The sequence below is a fragment of the Crinia signifera genome, chromosome 2, assembly GCF_055691185.1.
Source record: "Crinia signifera chromosome 2, ASM5569118v1, whole genome shotgun sequence".
Taxonomy (NCBI): domain Eukaryota; kingdom Metazoa; phylum Chordata; class Amphibia; order Anura; family Myobatrachidae; genus Crinia; species Crinia signifera.
The window spans coordinates 212,057,817-212,078,263 of record NC_139218.1 but is presented as its reverse complement, the minus strand read 5'-3'; the positions used below and the strand labels follow the sequence as shown (position 1 = coordinate 212,078,263).

At 42.5% G+C, this 20,447-nt stretch overlaps 1 protein-coding gene across 3 annotated transcripts in view; it reads right to left on the bottom strand.

Moving 5' to 3' along the window:
• The window catches only part of CSMD2 (CUB and Sushi multiple domains 2), a 909,603-nt gene that overhangs the window by 169,123 nt on the left and 720,033 nt on the right, over positions 1–20,447 (bottom strand). For all 3 annotated transcript variants that reach the window (XM_083173665.1, XM_083173666.1, XM_083173667.1), the window contains 7 exons: positions 18,251–18,389; positions 16,632–16,819; positions 9,479–9,667; positions 8,133–8,249; positions 7,330–7,545; positions 5,084–5,272; positions 1,701–1,870 (listed from right to left, as the gene is read on the bottom strand). In XM_083173665.1, the coding sequence (XP_083029791.1) occupies positions 1,701–1,870; positions 5,084–5,272; positions 7,330–7,545; positions 8,133–8,249; positions 9,479–9,667; positions 16,632–16,819; positions 18,251–18,389 (1,208 nt within the window). The remainder of the gene's footprint in view (positions 1–1,700; positions 1,871–5,083; positions 5,273–7,329; positions 7,546–8,132; positions 8,250–9,478; positions 9,668–16,631; positions 16,820–18,250; positions 18,390–20,447) is intronic.

The window sequence follows — 20,447 nt, the reverse complement described above, 5'->3', positions numbered from 1 at the left end:
AAATGGAACATACAACATTAACATAAATAATTACCTACAGTATGCATTATTTTTGCTTTTCGTGTTGCGGTTCTGGTGGATGACTGAGGCCACAACTACGTTCAGCTCACCCCTCTGTTTTATCATGGTAGAGGCCAGGGTACACACATACTTCAGTGGAATTGAAAATTTAGGACTTTAACGTACTTCTCTTGCCTAGAGAGCACTTGTTTTTAATAATGTCATTGCTTATTAAGAAATTATATAATTTGTAATAAAATAATGTGTAGCTTTTTTTTACATAATTGAAGGGATTAAAAAAAACTAAAATAAAAAAAATGTACAACAAAAGTATAGTAAGTGAAAGAGCCTAGAAAGCGGCCTCTGGCAGTGTTATACTTTTGAATAGGAGGGGTCAAGCGCAGTGCTGTCACATGATATATTAATACAGTGAAAAGAAAGTGTCACCCATTAGAACGAGCCTTAATTCTTTATGCAGAACATACACTGACCAAAGTGCAAACGTTATCTGTAAACCTTAGGAATGGATCTGAACATAAAATATTCATCAGATATCAATAGGTTTGTTTGGGGAGTGCTTTGATGTCTTACTGCTACATGTCAGAGCTGGAAGCTTAGAAACCTCCATAAGGGTTACCTGCTATGTGTTACTCTTAAGGTGCCCATGCACGGTACAATTGCTGGGTGTGATGAGATGTGCGCTCCCATCACACATCTCATCGCACAGCTCAAAAAGTATGTGCTGCACATACCTTTTGTACTAGATCTCATTTCATTGCATTGCAAAACCTATGCGATGCAATGAGATGAGATGAGATGAGCTGCAATGCGATATTGTATACAATAATTGTACCATGTATGGGCACCTTTATACCACATGAAACCACTCACACCTACTATTACCCATTTCCCATTCCTCCGGAGGTGTGTCTAGACAGTTTCTGTGTAAGATGGGGTTACTACCTACATACGTGCATAGTGAGCACTTACTATACCCAGGGCCGGTGCTACCACTAGGCAGCTTTAGGCAGCTGCCTAGGGCACCGGCCACTGGAGGGCGCCTTTTCAGCCCAACATTTAAATCAAATATAATTGTGGCAGCAGCAGGTGCTGGCAATAGCTATCTCTAGTTTCCCAGCACCATTCTAAAAACCGTCCCTGGTCCCTGCTGCTGACGATGGCTGCCTAGCACTGCTACCGCTGGTGTTGAGACACTGGTCCCAGTTGCCACCCGCCCCTCGCCATTGGCGGCAGTGGGGAACAGTGCCTCCGGGGCAGCAGCGATAGGCAGTCAGCGGCTGCAGCAGAGACTTGGGACGAGTCTCCCCATCAGCTGCAGAAGAAGGAACCAGCGCCTGAGTCCTGACCAGTGCAGCGGTGAGTGGCCCCAGCGGCCTCCTATACCCCCCCCCCCCCCGGGAAATGACGCGGCCGGGGGAGGGCGAGCACCGCAGCATCCCCCCTCCTCCTGTACAGCGGCTGGGGGGGGGGTTGAGCACCAGAGCGCCCGCGCCTGGGGCGCTCCGGTGCCTCACACCGGCACTGAATATACCCAGATTTAGGGGAAATATCAGATAATAAAGACACGTTTTAAAATCCATCATACAGTATCTATTCTTCATCTTTGAACTGTACATTTTTAACCAGAGCTTTTAAAAAATACACTACTTATTACTAATAAAAATACAGTAATACTGCACCTTAAGGTAGTCTCCAGGTGCAAGGTCAAATGCCCTGGCTCTCAGCTGAACACCTTTCCCTGGTTGACTCTGGATAGAGTAGATGCATTCGTGGTGGTTGCTATAGTTTGCTGGGTAACTCGGGGACAACAAGACTCCCTGAGTTCCAGTGACAGATGCTCCACACTCAGCTGAAATAAAAGAAGGGAGCAAGGAGTTAAGATCTACGAAAAGGTCTATAACTGTAATAATAAAGGGAGGGGGACCTCAAGCTACAGTATTGTCCCTATTTATCTGTACAATCCCAATAAATGTTGTGGTTGCTTAGCTCTGACCCTAGTTTTTACTTATTTAAAAAAAAAAACATGGGTGTGAGATAAGAAAGTGAGAGATTTTAGGAGAGTTTTCCCAAAAATGTTTTAAAGTGCAATTATTTACATTGAAAAAAAAAAGGTTGATTTTTGCCATGAAATTGATTGCCGCTTTAAAAAAGAAAAAAAGGAGAAAGCCCCTGTGTAGTTCCGAATGACGCCCCTAATACGCCCATATTTCCCGAGTGAATGTGGTGCACATTTCTGTACGGTGTTAGTGCGAACAAGTACGGAGACCATGCGTGGCAAATGCACATAGTGTTGCCCACGCATGCGCAGACGGCTAAAAAACGCCATCCGAATGAATTCGGGAAAGTACGCATCGACCAGAATAAGGCCCCATGTCACAATCTCATATTGCTTTCTACTCAGTAATGCTAGATTGACTTGGTGCATGTTAAACTCTGCCAAGAGAACCTTTGCAAATTTTAGTGAGTGTGAACATTCTATTATCATTCACGAAACCCTGATCTCTGGAGTATTCGGAATTCTGATGTTTTGCAAAAAAATATCCATTATTTTTTTGAAGCGGTTAATAAAGTCTGGAGGTGGAATTTAATTATCTGTATCAGAAAGATACTTAAATAAGGCTGATAAAGCAAAAATTCTTACATCTACTAAGGATGTACAGGAGGTAGAATCCATAAGACAAATTGGATCTACCAGTAATAAAATCTATTATGCCTATGCTAAATATGATCTCATGGACATCTATTTATATAAATATAAAAATAGTGGAAAAAGATAAGGAAAACTAAAATGTAAAAATAAATATATATATATATATATATATATATATATATATATATATATATATATATATATAATTCAGTCTAGTGGCCAGATGTATCGAGCTTCAAAAGTGATAAAATGGAGAGTGATAAACAGCCAGCCAATCAGCTCCAACCTGTCATGTCACAGACTGGGTTTGAAATGTCAGGCAGGAGCTGATTAGCTGGTTGTTTATCACTATAAATAAACGTACTACATCTACTACTACTACTACTACTACTCTCCATTTGATCACTTTTGAAGCTTGATACATCTGGCCAGGGGCGTAACTAGATATTCGTGGGCCCCATAGCAAAAGTTTATAAGGGCCCTCTATTTAGCAACTGATGGTGATAAATGTATGTAAAACATATTACTTAGACAGGAAAGATGGGCCCCCTCCAGCTCTGGGCCCCATAGCAGCTGCACCCCTTGCACCTATGGTAGTTACACCTTTGCATCTGGCCCTATATGTGCTATATATTGCTTATACACTTGTATATAATATATACATTTCTTTTTTGAGGCAAATTTTTCTCTATCCATATCTCATCCAAATAACTTATATTGGTATACTGTCATTACGTCGACCTATATTAGGTCAAGAATCATTTGGTCGACCACTGAAGGTCGACATGGCTTAGGTCAACACATGCAATTGGTCAATATGGCTAAGGATGACATGGTTGGAAGGTGGACACAAGCATTAGGTCAACAATAACAATGTCAATAGTCAAAAGGTCGACATGAGTTTTTCACTGTTTTTTTATTTAGCCGACATGTGCCGACAGGCGGTATTTCATGCACTACCATCCACTAGGGCTGGGGTAGCCAATCCTGGTCCTCGAGAGCTACCAACAGTGCATGTTTTGCAGGTCTCCTCACAGAATCACAAGTGAGCTAATTAGCTCCATCTGTGAATCCTTTAAAATGTGTCAGTGATTAATGAGTGCAGCTGTGCAGCAGCTAGGTTGTCTGGAAAATGTGAACTGTTGGTAGCTCTCGAGGGCTAGGGTTGGCTACCACTGCAATAGGGCATGGTGGGAGAATAGAATAATGTGCCGAAGCATGGAGATTACAGCGACACGGTGTTCATGTCAACTATGTCGACATTCGGGACAAAAAAACGTGAAAAACACATGTCAACCTTTTGACCGTCAATCTTGCGATTGTTGACCTAATGCTTGTGTCGACCTTCCAACCATGTCAACCTATTTCATGCGTAGACCTAAGTCATGTCAACCTTCAGTAGTTGACCCACTGCTTGTCGACCCAATATGGGTCGACTTACATGTCAATCTCAAGGTTATTGCCTAGGATTTTCATCTACTGTATACTTGTTAATGGTTTCCCTATGTGTCACTGATAGGTTATATACTGTAGTATACAATAACAGTGTTTCTATATTTCTCTACATGGTGGATGTGCACTTTACCCTGTTTAAGCACAGACAGGTAACTTTGGGCCTTATTTTGGTTCATTCTTTCTGACAAAATCCTTCTTAGATGGACAAAACCATGTGCACTGCAGGGGGGGCAGATGTAACATGTGCAGAGAGAATTAGATTTGGGTAAGTAATTTTGTTTCTGTGCAGGGTAAATATTGGCTGCTTTATTTTTACACTGCAATATAGATCTCACTTTGGAGTAAAACCCCACCCAAATCTAATTCTCTCTGCACAAGTAACACCTGCCCCACCTGCAGTGCACATGGTTTTGCCCATCTAAGAAGGATTTTGGCAGAAAGAATGAACCAAAATAAGGCCCTTTGTCTTGCAGATATTACCCTCCCTGCCTAGCTGCATGCCCCATGCTCTACTGATTAGGAAACAAGGAAGCAATCTAGTATGGGTGCCCAGCGAATGGACAGTCTTTATGTGGGTAAAACGTCCAATCAGCAAAGGCATCTTCACGAATTATACGCTCTTTAGATTATCCAGAAATGTAAGCTTTCTATAGAAGAGGTGGCAGTGGTAGTGATAATGGGAGCAAATATTTAAGAGTCAGGTTTGAAAAACAATAACCCTACCAATTGAATAAGAAAAACAAAGATCTCTCTGAAATAACTACTATATTATACAAATAACGATGTAAAACTACACAACATTCTCTCTGACTAAGAAAAACCTTGAATAGCTACATTGTACAAATTATCCAGCCAATACCATGCTTACACCCAACTGTGTACGTTAGCTGTCTGAGGAGTCAATCCCAACTTAATTCCTAAGGGAACCAAACAAAATTAAAGCACGGGACCACCTACCAACACACCTTGGGAGAGGCGAACTCCACACACGCCGTCTACCTCCCAGGCAGGTGATACGAGAAGCTCCTTCCAAACGGTATCCAGGGAAGCAGGAGAACGTCAAGTAGTCACCAACCCCAAACTGGAGACCCTTTCTGATGCTATATGCTGGGACATCTGGCTCATCACATGGTTCAAGATCATACTCTAGAATAGGAAAGAACGCATTAAATATAGATGTGTGCTGCATCTCTATCAATGTTTACATAACTATAACACTAATTTTCTTTATGTGTCTAACAGTATAACTCAGCACAACCATTACTTATTCATGTGAAAGAGAATATCCCTATAATTTTGCATGATGCACATTATTCCATAGTTGACTAGACTGTTAGCTGTTTAACACAATAAACCTGCATGCTACAAAGCTGCAATTGCTGTCAGTTCTATACAATAAATTATACATTGTAACTAGCAGGGACATATGACTAGAGAAGCTGATGCAGTGTATACAGAGCAGCGGTATTACACACATAGCCTCTGGCAGAACATTTGTATCCGTCACTAGAAAATTAAGTACGAACATCAAGGAAGGAAGAGACAGGAAGAGCCGGCTAGAGGTCTTGCCTTCTCACTCACTCAAGAGCTGAAATCAGGATTGCTAAACACGCTGTTAATCCCTTCGTTGCCAGAGCTATATCATTGCTGGGCTTGATTGTATCACTTTGACTTATTTATTTATTATTTGAAAGAGATATGTGCAGCGATAAATGTTATGGGACATGATTATTAAATCCTCAGGCGCTAATGCTTTGACATGCACTTTCCCAAAGTATTACATTGTCCAACTTTATTAAAGTGGAGTCATAGCCTCAATGCCTTGCATTCCCTGGTAAATGCACTTTTATTCAACTATTAAATATTTATATAATAAGAAAATACACAAGGAAATGCTTGTAAACACATTGGCAGTGTCAGATAGAATAAATCACAAGGACAGTGAGGGACTCCTGTGTCCCTCGAGGTCTGGACCTCTTTACAGTCAGCCCCTGCTTACATTGAACCATTAATACACAGGGCTTTCTTGTTAAATTTTAAACTGTATATAGAGTTTCCGCCTGAGACATTTCCTGCCCATCCAAGCAAATTGTCTCTCCCCTTCCTGCCACCTCCTTTCATTTCTCCTCAGCTATTGCTCACACATTTTTTTTCACAGATCTCCTGCTCCAGTCCCTCACACTGTGGGTCTGATTCTGATTTGAATGTACAGTAAAAAAAGAAGGCTTTGCCATTGTGCAAATGTGAGTAGGTCTGAGGCTTCCACTAATCTGCCACTGAGAAAGGTTGGGAGGATTGATAGAAATAAGGGGGTTATTTTGGATCACTCCTGACAAATTCCTTCTTAGATGGACAAAACCATATGCACTGCAGGTGGGGCAGATGTTAAAGCAGTCAGTATTTTCCCTGCACAGAAACAAAATAACTCAGCCAAATCTAATTCTCTCTGCACATTTTACACCCCCCCCCCCTGCAGTGCACATGGTTTTGTCCTACTAAGAAGGAATTTGACAGAAGGAGTGAATAAAATTACCCCCTAAGGGAGAGGATAAGACATAAGATTAGGGACTGCAAGACATAAGAGGGAGGTCTACAAGAGAAGACATAAGGAGGAGAACAGCAATACAAAAGTGAGGGATCTACAGGAGAAGACATAAGGGGAGGATTGCAAAACATAAGAGGTAGGACTGTAATACATAAGGGAGAGGATTGCAAGAAATAAGTGGGTGGACTGCAAGACATAAAGGGGAGGTCTACAAAAGAAACACGTAAGGGGGAGGTCTGCAAGATATAAGGAAAAGGTTTACAAGAGAAGACAAAAGGGGAGGACTGTAGTATAAAATGATTGGTCCCACCCTACTCAGATTCAGGCTTCAAGACCACCGCATTTCTAAAAAATAGGATTGAGGTACTTAATGTTCATACTCAAAACAAAGGAAACAAGAGAGGTGGGAAACACTTCATACTTGTTAGTTATTTCCTTATGACTAGTGGCTCGTACTCTGTAAAATGTATGGCTGCTTGAGGTGAGGAGCAGTGTTTTTAATACACCTTCACCTAACCTGCCAACTCCATCACAGACACTCTCAAGTCTATCTAAAAGTTATCAGGTGGACCCCTCAAGAGATTGGACTTTGCCATGAATCTTTTTTTCATAAATGTACTTGGAACTGAAGAGTTTTCATTCAAAGAAATGACCTCACCTGAGAACGTGACATTAAATCCCTCATAGGACACAGAGAAGTCGGAGATAAAACGGAGTTGTGCTGTGAAGTTTCCATACAACCCAGCACTAATAGGAGCAGGGAGTCTAGACCCCGTGAGACGTTTCAGAGGCTGGCTGAAACTACCATTCTCTGTGATGAGCAGGAAATCATGGCCACTCTCCAGGTGAAAGGTGTGAAAGGTAAAGAATACTCCTAAATTGGAGAAAAGGGTTAATTACAGCTGAATATAACAGTAACCATGGTACAAAAAACATCACTTGAAATTGCAGGTTAAAGGTGGAGGATCACCACACTTTCATGTCGGCAGCAGCAAGGATGTGTATTTAGAAACTCGCATTGCATGTAGGACTCAGTGACACAATGTCCTTTTACCCTCTTTGGAACTTATCTGTAAGTATTTCAAAAGAAATCTGTTCCTATCTGAAGCTACAGAGCAAAGACAGGGAGCTGTCTACACACACTATTAACACTGTTTAAACCCCTGGGCTGGTGTTTGGTGAGCGCTAGCAGACTAATAATGCTATTCACATGACTGGTTTCTTGCAGCAACAATTTAGTGCTCTTTCAAGATCATGAACATTGACCAGAAGTGCAGCAATGGTTAATGGCTTGCGGGAGCTGTATCTGTCAATGCTGGCAGCACTAGGAGTAGCAGAAAACTACAGTATAGTGGTAAAACAGAAAGGCAGATGTAGAAAATAAGAAAAACAATTACTGACTGAAATATTTTTCCTTATGGCAATGGAATCTGTGTTATGAAGTATAGAAGGGACGGTTACCTTTTCCATGAGATGTTTCTATCACCCACGTACAATTCAGGTTATTAGGGTAGAAATCAGGAAATCCTGGTGATAAGATGGTTCCAATAGAACCCTGAATGTATCCCCCACAGAGAGCTGCAGAGAAGAGAAAATAACTACTTGTCTAATTGTCACAGGCTTACACAGCAAATCTACAGGAGAACATAGAGTATAAACGTTAGTGATATCAGTTATTGCATACAAAATGGAGGCAAAGTAGAGACAATGGATGCTAATGGGGTAAGAGTGGACATGGCAGGTAGGATGTACAGAGGGAGTAGTAATGCACCCGCCAGCAGCGGTGACGAGTGACTGACATTCCTATTGGTTGTCCATAGAAATATCCCATCTGAAATAGAACTCCCATCTTACTTAAGGGAGTTTAGGGATTTTCATGCATTCACACTAGCAAAAGCCTAACTAAAGTGCAGGAGCACTGGCATTGTGTGTGACTCGGCCCAATGAGAGATTGGAGCTGATTTTTTATAATTAGAAGGGGCCATATCATTGGCAACATTTTCAATTGAATATGAGGAGTGTAGCGCATGGCAAAGCCAATTTTCTCACCAAAACATTAGGAATGGAAATTTGGTGTGTATATGATATTGTAAAAAATATATATTTATACTAGAAAGTTAATGAGCTCTGTTGTGGATGAATTGACCTTGAACATCCAGGTGGAAATAACAGACAGATGCCAGATAAGAATGGAGAAAGCAGAGAGTATAGGGAGTGAAGTGTAAAAGGTAGAAATATGATTGCAGTGAGTCAAGGAAAAAGGGAGTGGAAAGTGGTCAAGCAGTTGTAGACAAGCAGTTCAAGTAGTTTTGAAGCAAATAAGTAGATAAATGATGCAGTGAGAGGTAATGCTGAGGGATGGCTTCATGAGAATATGAGAAAAGAGAGCATGTCTGAACTTGGATGGGAGAGTGGCAAGCAGTTTGGAAAAAAAATAAGTGCAAGAGTTGGACTGTAACCAGAATGAGGGGAAGCTACAGGAGAAAAATAACTGAGAGTGAGTAGCTGAGTAGAGGAGGGTAAAGAGAACATAAGAGAACATTTTTAGATACATGTTATACATTTTGCCTATAAAATAAGCATGAGCAGTAAAGGGAGGGAGTGCTATGGGGAAGACATATAAATTAGATGAAGATGGAGGCAATATGGATTGTGATGCTTATAGATCTAAAGTGGATTTGCTTAAGGATCAGGTATAATGTGAGATAAATTCTGAATTAATGAACTTAATGAGCAGTGGTGTAAGATCTTTTTCCAGAGGTGTTTGCCAGAATGGGAGTATAGTTAGTTCATGTGGAAGATCATACCTTCACAGCTGGGTAGGGCTCTGCTCCACTGAAAATTGGGCTCACACTCTAGTGCCTGGTCATCACTGAGAGTATAACCAGAGTCACAGCTGAATGTCACAAGGGCCCCAACATAGAAATCATTACCATGACGCTGACCATTTACTGGGATTCCTGGATCAAGGCAATGATCTGACTGCAGCTTAACCGCTGTGGAGAATAGACAAAGGTTTGTGAGATGTACATAAATAGAAGATCAATGTACCGATGCAATAGTCCAGACATGGGCCAAATTTAGGGCCTTATTTTGGTTCATTCTTTCTGACAAAATCCTTCTTAGATGGACAAAACCATGTGCACTGCAGGGGGGGCAGATGTAACATGTGCAGAGAGAATTAGATTTGGGTGAGTAATTTTGTTTCTGTGCAGGAAAAATACTGACTGCTTTATTTTTACACTGCAATATAGATCTCACTTTGAAGTAAAACCCCACCCAAATCTAATTCTCTCTGCACAAGTAACATCTGCCCCCCCTGCAGTGCACATGGTTTTGTCCATCTAAGAAGGATTTTGTCAGAAAGAATGAACCAAAATAAGGCCCTTAATAGGGTGTAAGAATCAGGAAGTGAGAGTGAGTGAGAGATTTTGTGATAGTTTTCCTATTTTTTTTTTTGAAGCGGCAATCAATTACATGGCAAAATCAACCTGGTTTTTCAGTTTCAATGATTGCCGCTTTAAAAATTTTGAAAATTCTCCCAAAATCTCTCACTTTCTGATACTTTCTGATTCTCACACCATATTTTATTTGTCCCCTAGTGTAACATTACCATCATTTTACTGTATATACTATATGCATATACACCAGGGCATAAAGTGGTCATGCAGAGGTGGGGAACTCATTTCTATATGCCACCTAATTACCCCCCCCCCCCCCCCCCTTACCCCCAAATAGGCAGGGGCAAGTGGTATGATTTTTGGCATCCTCCTGCAAACTAGAATGTTTTTCTGTGAGAATTTCTGTGCAGCCCCGAGCCCCTCACTTTAACCCCTGATATACACTTTATACAAAAATAATGATTTATCTGACATCTGCTGATCATATTCTCTTATTTATTCCTTCTTTTCCATTCCACACACATTAAACCTAAGGCTGGTAGTAAGTAGGGGTAACCTTTTAGGCTGCTTCCTAAACCCCCAATAGTTCTACTGATAGATAAATACTGTGAGACTATTGATGTACCAGCAAAACTATATTATAGCACAAAGGAGCTATCTTGCTACTTGAGTATTTCTGCTGTACTGTGCCCAAGTCTATATGAATGTCCCCAAATCCAGCACACGGTACGTAGTACCTAATGTAATCTAGCCAGGCTCCAGTCATTGCAGGAATCTACTTGGAATGCGGCCTGATCCCTTCATATGCTCACACACTTGCTGTGTGACTTCTAGTATTTCACATTAGAAGGAAATATTATGTATTTACTGATGTCTGACAAGTGTTCATGCTGTTTTCCTACCCAAAGAGAAATGTACCGCCAGCTACAGATATTTTGTGGCTGGCTCAGTGACCCTTGGGGGCAATTTACCATAGAAAGGGATGGTATTATATGATTTAGTTGGCAATAGATTTTACAGTACACAATTTTGGCCAAGAACATAAACAGCATACAAAAATCAAACATATAATACGCTAAAGCAAGATTATGACAAATAAAGTACCCAGATAGCATCAATCCAGGTGTGCTAAAAGAAATCAGCTCGGTAATTGATAGACCACAATTTATGATATTTATGGACTCACTCATATACATTTCAGCGTGAAAAGAATGTGACACAGCAGAGCTGTGCGTGAGACGTCTGCAAAATATATCAATGGATTCTAGGGATGTGATTCTGAAATATTTTTTGGAGAAAATAAATGCATCGCACTGTTTTAGTATGGTATCATACAGAAAAATCATGTCTAAAAGATTGATTGGTCCATAACTAATTTCTGGAGGGGACCACCTTAGACACGAGCCACTGGTTGGGCCTGCAGCTTCACTTAGAAACAAAATAAAAAACACAAAAAAAAAAAAAAAAACGGTACTTGTTTCCTAGCACGGCCACACCGATTTACATCGGGGTGGTCGTGTCGGAAAAATCGCGTTGATCGCATCGCATGCGATTTGGTCGCATGCGATGCGATCGACACGACCGACCCGATTTTTTGATTGAATCAAATGTGAATCGGGTCCCTGGGACCCGATTTTACATTGGATTCAATGTAAAATATTCCCTAGACCCCCAAATTTTACTACGTAAACACCACCCCACGATAGACGCCAACCCGAAGCGTGGCGAGCGTAGCGAGCCCGCGAGGGGCGGCGGTGCACGTCCTCCAACCTTTTCATTCCCCTACTATCCACGTCAGCGTGGAGTTGAGAATATATAGTGTGGCGAGCGCAGCGAGCGACCGAGCCCGAAGCGTGGCGAGCGCAGCGAGCCCCGCGAGGGGATGCGTATAACTTCACAGGTATACGCGGCCCCTCGCGGGGCTCGCTGCGCTCGCCACGCTTCGGGCTCGGTCGCTCGCTGCGCTCGGTCGCTCGCTGCGCTATATATTCTCAACTCCACGCCGACGTGGATAGTAGGGGAATGAAAAGGTCGGAGGACGCGCACTGCCGCCCCTCGCAGGCTCGCTGCGCTCGCCATGCTTCGGGTTGGCGTCTATCGTGGGGTGACGACGGGGCCATATATAATGTGAAATGGGTCATATTGGCCCATTTCACATTTTTCACATTTTTTTCAATGTGAGATGGACTTAATCAAGGCCATCTCATCTTGTGCCATTATAATGGCACAAGACCGACGCGATGCTCACGATTACAATGTTAAAAAATATTTTAACATTGAAGCCTATGGCAAAATCGGGGGCATCGCGTCGGTCGCGTCGGGACCAATGTTAATGGTCCCGACCGACGCGATGCCCCCGATTTTTTACCTTTGCCGGCAAAATGGACCTGATTTCAAAAGAAATCGGGTCCATCGTTGGGATCGTGTACCTTAACTTAAAGGTACACAATCCCAACGATTGTGGCCGTGCTAGGAAACAAGTACCAAAAAATCTAATACATAAAATTAATTGTTAAAAAATATGAAAAATATTGTAATAATAAAATGTTTATTCTTGACTAAAGCATTTGTTTTGCAATCTTTTTCTGGGATGAGAACAGAATAAGCGTGCAATAGAAATGTCCATGTATCTCCACGATAATTGTTGAGTAGACCTTCCCATGCGTCGCTTAGGAAGTTATTGAGGCAACACATAACTTTGATTACTGGTGGTAACCCCAAGATGTACAGAGTAGAGCTCTATAGCTTTATATAGAGTGTCTATATAACTAGAAAGCAACTACAGTATAACATGAAGTACAGTAATGCTGCTCCAATACAATGTGTCCATATGCGAGTACAGTTGCAGATTTGCCAAGACCCAGCATGACTGGCATAATGCAGCATTGGGGGCGGAGTGAGATTATGTCAGGGTAGGGACAAGGACAGGGTCTGTGTAACTACTTGCAGATTTACTGGCCCTGCAAGCTGTAGGGCCAGGCTAAGTAAGCCTCAGATTACGCAGCATTGCCAAACCAATCTGATGGTTGTGATTGTGACCTGAGGTAGAAAATGCACTCGGATTGCAAATGCAATGCAGGAGGTGTCTATTTCATATAGACACCTCCTGCTACATTCGGTTTTTCGTGGAAGGAAGCCATCTCTGAATCAGAAACACTGTGCGCAAAGACACGGGGCCAGTTCTGCAAATGACCAGAATGGGTATTGAGCATGCAATGTCCCCAAAACATTGGAGTGTACGTTAACGATTTAGGGAGTGTACATTGCTAAATCAGGTCTACAAAACTCACCCTCCTGTAATTAGTACATTTACATGTACAGTATGTAGACAATCTGGGTGACAGCCCTTGAATAATAACCACCAGGTCAATGGATGTTTAAATCCTGCATCCTGGAAGAAGTGGACCTACCCAAACAGTTCCAAGGGGTGATGTTAGGGAAGAGGGTAAAGGCCCATACACACTGGGCAACTTTGAGCTGAAAGTCACTCAAAACAGCAGGTTTGAGCGGCGTTCAGCTCAAAGCCACCCAGTGTGTATGGCGCCGCTGCTGTGCGCTCCCGCAACATCTCTGGGAAAGCCGTTCATCTGCTGGTTATACCATCCTGCCCCCTCCGTCGGCACCGGGCAGGGGGAGAGCCGCTCAGTGTGTATGCACTGAGCGGATTTCCCCGCAGCGATGACAGCGGTCATCCCACGTCGACCGTTTGACTGTCGACCTTCCCAATGTTGACCTAATGCATGCATTGACCTTTTGACCCTGTCGACCTTAGGCATGTCGACCTTCTGTCTGTGTCGACCTAAGGCCTATCAATCCTTAGTGGTCGACCCAATGTATGTCGACCTAAAATTAGTCATCCCAATGACCCGTACTCACAGGGGCTGTGTGGCTGCTACAGTCCTTCTGCCTGCGCAGCTACAGAGGGGTAGACTCAGAAGGGGGAGTCACTAGTAATGACTTTGGATGTGTGGTTACTTATTTTAGGGGATTCTGTGGCGGGAGAGGGGAGGGGGTGTTCATCCGGGCAGCGTTTTTGGGCTCACTAAGTAGCGAAGGAGCGCTGCTTAGCAAGCCTTGCTGAATGAGGCCATCGCCTCTGTGTATGGAAATGGAGCCGGGTTTTCAGTCTATGCTGATGTCCCATGACACAATGTTACAATGTTACCATTAATGCTGGAGAGCAGCTCTTTGGGCATTGGTAACAGCATATCTAATTTGCAAAATATGATTTGATAAAATAAAGGCTTTTAGACATTTTGCTGCAAGATTTCCCAGCTGTGTAAACAATATAAAGGGATTTGTGATAATCTGTAAGAGACTCATCCCTCTCAAAAAGTCTGAGGAATGTGATGTGTTTGTATTGCAGACAGATCCTTTAATGTAACCAGGGAGAGATCCCATTTATCAGTTTATATAGCGAGAAATATCTAGAATCACTGGTTTATTATTAATAATAAGGGAAACTCACATCAGTCACATGATATACATGTATGCTGCATCTACATCATTCAAATCTGTAGTATTATGGATGCCAATTGGACATACAGATGTGCCCTCATACCTACATTTGCACCCAACAGGTACTTTTGGTACACCAGGATCGGTGATCTGCTAGCATTGGGTGCATTGTTTTGCTGAAAACGCATCTTTTATGCTGTGTACACACTAGTACAATCTGCATAAGATCCAGATGCGATTACAATTTACACTATCTGCATTCAATTTAGACTATATAGTGCAGATCTGCACTATATAGACAGAGCAGCCAAGACTTTCTGGTTGAGATATGGGAGCGCGCATCTTGAACGCATCTGGATCGCTTGGGATAAAAACCATACAATCTGCATGAGATCCAGATAAGATTTTGACTATATAGTCAAAATCTCATCTGGATCTTATGCAGATTGTACTAGTGTGTACACAGCATAAGTCACAATATTATCTATGCTGATTGATTTGATATGCAACACTTTTGTACAATTGAATATCTGAATCTGTACGATGCTACGATGCAGCGGTTTTATTCCAAGAACTTATGCTCGGCATATACTGTACAGACTCACTTGCACACAGGTTTTACAAGTGTCACATAATTAGCTATCAGAGTCTCATGCCAGGCATCTTGGTCTACTTGGCATACTGGATAGATGTATGAGGAGACCTCTGACCATATACACTACATAAATGGATGAGGGCAACTCTGTACATATACACTACATTAAGGAGATGTACAAGTGCATTCCCGATTACACTAGCCTTGTATCCCTCGGACACATGAGTCTGGGAAAGGACATATAGTCAGCTAGCCATTGGAAGCTGTCAGACACTGGAGACAGGGGGCAGGCTTATTCACCACTGCCGTACCCTAAAGGCCCCATACACATACAATATTGGGCCGATAAATCATGTGAAAAGTGACATATCGTATGTGTTTTACCTCCGATTTGGATCCGATGCACAGTCCTGTGAGCATTGAATCAGATCCAAAGATCGCCATGGCTGCCACAAGGATTTTATGAATCCCGCAGCTATGACTGGGATCACATACAATACATTGTATGCAAAATTATATATCCTATGCGATTCCTAGTAGTAGTTTATGGGGGGGGGGGGGGGGGGGGGGGCTTAAGAGTCTGTGTGGAGGTGTGGTAGGTGTGGCTCCCCTCTTTTAGTTTTGGCCTGCAGCCCCAGGTTCCCAACCTCCACCAGTTATGGCTCTTGTTAAGTATAAGTCGCCAACTTAGCATTGCTCAGTATGCGAACAAACAGTTCACAGTGACATATGTGCCTGCTCTACAGTAAATATACTGTATAAAATAATTATTTTAACAGAAAACCTATTCTGTGAAAATCATACACTCCGAATGTAAACCTGTATACAGTTGGCGACTGAGCATGTGCATGAGTCCAGGCAGCATTGTTCATACAATGAAAGTTCATTATGCTGTAGCTGATGTGGAAATATAGCAGTATGTTATATCTATCACTGTACTGTGAATGAGACCAGAGAAAAATCCTTCGGAGTGAAGGAACAGAGGATTCTGGGAAAATGTTTCTTGGCAGTTCTCATTCAAAGCATGAGGTACAAAAAAAGAAAAAAACAAATTAAGAAGGAATAAAAGCAGCTTTCTTATACAATGATGCTGTCCAGAAGTCATTACTTCAGTTGTTATGGTAAAAGAAAATCAATAAAGATGATCAAACTGCAGAGTGCAGAACGATTTCTAATAGATTTAAGTTCTCCAAACACTTTGCAATAGCACAGCTAACACAATGACGCCAATTTTTCTATATTTGAGTGGCGCCCTGCCTGCTGTGCTTACCACTACACAAATGAACAATTCCTGCAAGACCTGCCTCCATATTCATTCTGTGCATCGGATGGGGGTAATTATTTTTAATCAAGTACAAGCAACTTGGCTTTTATCCTCAATCAATAGAAAAGACCTGAATTCAGCAGAAATTGCAGCAATTCAGTGCCTTTCAAAGATACAAGTATTTAGTATTGTAACAGAATCACTACATAAAGGAATACATTTTATGCAGAATGGTTGCTTACTTTCATAGCGGATTTGAAATCCAATGTCGGAGTGACTCTTGTCAGTGGTGAATAGCAGGTATAGGAAGTTGCTGGTGCTGATTAAGAACTGGGGAACCTGCGTACCATCATAGACCCCAATCAATGAAGAAGAATAAGACTTGCCATCTCTCACTTCCAGGGTGTCGTAATTCACCTCCGTCTTAAATCTGCATCGATGAGAGAAAATCAAGTTTCTTAAGTTGTACAGTTGGCACAATGGTTTGATTCGGTACAGGTGCAATGCATCCCATTGAACACGGGTAAAACAGTGATTGGCATTGTTTTTTTTTTCTGCAACATTATCATTACAAAAACAGCCACAGATACATTTGATTAATTAATACATTCATGTACATTGGCGGCTATTACCTCTGTGGAGAAGGGGGGCTGCTACAGTGCGGGTTCCACCTCTTCACTGCCGCCGCCGCCAGTGCCTGCCAGGGACCAGCAGACACCGTTGGCAGCAGCAGGGACCAGCGGGCACCCAGCTTTTTTGTGCTTGCCCCAGCCTCTATTGGCTGATTCGGCAACAGTCTATAGAAGCATATTCACGGTCCCAGGTCCAACGCCTGCATAGTATCTTCCTGCAGAACCCGTTTTTATGGGATGCCACCACAGCAGCCCATAGAGGCATCCCAGAGGGAGGGAACGCCTCCCAATGGGACTTCCTTGGGTGACTGGCAGGTCGGACTTCCAATAAGAAGCCACTGCCTATCACAGTAAAGCCAGTGCAGTCTCACAGACTGCATGTGGCTTCACACAGCTAGCCAAACACATTGGCGCAAGAAGCAAATCACCAGTGTCAATACATCATTTTTTCTTTGAACTAAATGAAAAAAACTGAAGAAAGAAGTGGAGACTTATGGATTTAGGTGAATAATAAATAAGTGAACTAGGGACCAGGAGTCTCAATACTTAAATAAAGAATCATTTAGCACTGTACTATCCAAACTCCCACAGGGATACATTTGTTCTGCAGTCCTATTTACCCCCTGAATTGTGCCTCGAGCTGGACAGGTTATCCTATAAAGGGTGGATAGTGTCTAGGTCGACAGTGAATAGACAAAAGGTCGACGTGTGAATGGTCAACACATAAAAAGGTTGACATGAGTTCCTAACATGGACATGTACCACATCCCCTCGCATATGCTTTAAACAAAACACCATACTCTGCTTCCGCTGCACCTTGCACACTTTACCTTTCCCAATTGGAGTCCACGTGGTTGTTAAAGTATGAAAGCCCATGTCGGTCTTTTATGCTTCAACCACTTCCATGTCAACCTCTTGGCTGTTGGCCTTGTCCGTATCGACCATATGGTGTCGACCTACCAGCACAGTTTATACGCAGACACTTACATCAATTTTGGAGGGGAATAGAATACCATTTTTTAAGTATTTGAAGGACTGCAGAATTTCCAATGCTGATTCTGACTTCATTAATATTTATTTTTCCCTTTGCTTGGCCACCCTGCTATTGAGCACAATTGAGTATTTCAATTTTCCTTACCCACAGTTCTTTCTTTGACTTTTTACTTATATAGATGACTTATACTAGGTTCAATCTAGTGCATGTCAGTAGTACAAGGTTTTGAACTTACTTGTCGAATGTGATTTTTATAGGATATCCAGGCTGTGCTTCCAGAACCCACACACAGTTCAAGGAATCCTTGTAAAACCCAGGCCAGCCAGGAGAAAGAATCATTCCACTTGGGGCTGTCAGGTGTCCACCACATGGGGCTGTGAGGAGAAGTACAGGATGTCACAAATACATGTAATTCACAATAAACGGTAATGCTCAACGGAAAAACAAATATTATAGGATTTTGAGAGATTTGGGGCCTGTTCCTGAGTCAGTTCTAAAAGATTTGGGCCTGTTCCTGACTCCTTCATATCCTAAGTGGGCAGCCAGGTCAGTACAGCAGATTGAGGAGCAGAGAAGGGGGCGTGGGCATGGCTCTATATAGGAGATGGTCAGGTGTGCGATGCTGCATGCAACATGTCCTTAGAGCAGTGTGGGGCCCCCCCTTAACAATGCAGAGATTACTGCCAATGTAGAGCAGGACGTGGCCATGATGAAACAATTCAGTCGCCTCATCTGCACCACTGAAGAACTGCACACTTTTGTATATGGCTGCAGGTGGGTGCGGGGGGGGGGGGGGGGGGGGTTGTGGGTACTGGGGCAGAATGCGGGAGCCACCTCATTTTCAGAGACCCAGTGGGCATATTAATGCCCCGCATGCTGGGTCTTGTAGTTCTCTTGTATACGCTTCGGGCTTGGTGGCTCACTGCGCTTGCCACACTATATAAAATCAACTCCACGCCGACGTGGATAGTGGGGGTATGAAAAGGTCAGAGGACCCATATTTTTCGCTGCCCTTGCTAGGATCACATACAATGCATCATATGGAAAAGGTCCACTTACAATGTATCATATATGCAAGTCATCCGCCCGGGACATCCCGGGTGAGTTGGCGGGGTATTGCATGCGAGGTAACGCATCCAGTACCTCTCCCTAGTAGATAGGGGCCTTTAGTGTGTTCTGAGGATTAGATTTGGCAAGCACTGTGTAGTGTAGAACATGATACCGGTATTATAATATAGGGTAGGGCAGAACAGGTTAGCATAACAGAGAATAGGGCAGGGCAGTGTAGGGGATAGGGTAGTATCTGGTAGTATTATATAGGACAGTGTAAAACAGGGTGGTGAACATTTGTCAAGGAGTAATTTTAGATTTGTTTTTCTCTCATCCTCCGTAACCTTTCCATTTGACGTATAAGCAATGCTATTCTGGTAGGGGTAATTTCCAGTAATGTCTGTTATTTTGCTGGATGGTGCAAGTCGTGTGTTTATTTTATGATCCTGTCCTATGGGTTCACACCTCTCGGCAGGTTAAATACTGACCTGCCCTTCTGCTTACACCATTTGATGTGCTCAGCATGAGGATCCTGCTGTGTAAAGTTATTCTTAGCCCAGTTTTATTCCTCTATGTCCCTACTTTACGATTGCTTCGTGCATTTAGAAAACCTCTTGTGTGCTGCTGTGTTAAGTATTAATGTTTACAGCACTCAGAGAGATGCGTCAGAATGGGACGTGTCAGCATTAACAATCATTGTGTCCCGCTGAATTGTGAAGAGCTCTGTCAGATAAGCAATAATGGATACATGAGGTGCCCTCCAAACACAGTTATTACATATTAGTAGCACCACATACTGCTTAGTGATTGCCCTTTAAGGGGTAGATTTATTAAGCTCGGTGAAGTGATAATGTGGCTGGTACTTTATCACCAGCCAATCAGCTCCTACCTGTGAAGTTACAGGCTTGGTTTGAAAAATGACAGGTAGTAGCTGATTGGCCGGTGATAAAGACCAGACACTTTATCACTTCACCAAGCTTAATAAATCTGCTCCTAAGTGCCATCACATAGTACCACCTCTAATATCATTTAAGTACTACTTATTGTGAACCTGTCACCTACACACTACTATTTAACTAGGAGTTAGTGACATCATTGAGGACTGAGGTACCAGTGGTACAGTGATGTCACTAGTTCCTAATGAATTGACTACTGTTTTCTTATGATCATTGGTTCAGCCTTACAATAGATATCTCCAATGTGTTTAGGTGAAGAGTCTATTTAACCAAAGGTCCTATTTATGATTATGGCTATCTTAATTGGGACTAGAGTCAAACGCAGGAGACATCATAACTATGGAAGAATTAGAGATACAGTAGCAGTCCTTTAGTTCTCAATGTTGAATGTGATCTTTAGCAATGTATAACAGCGTAGAAATTGGA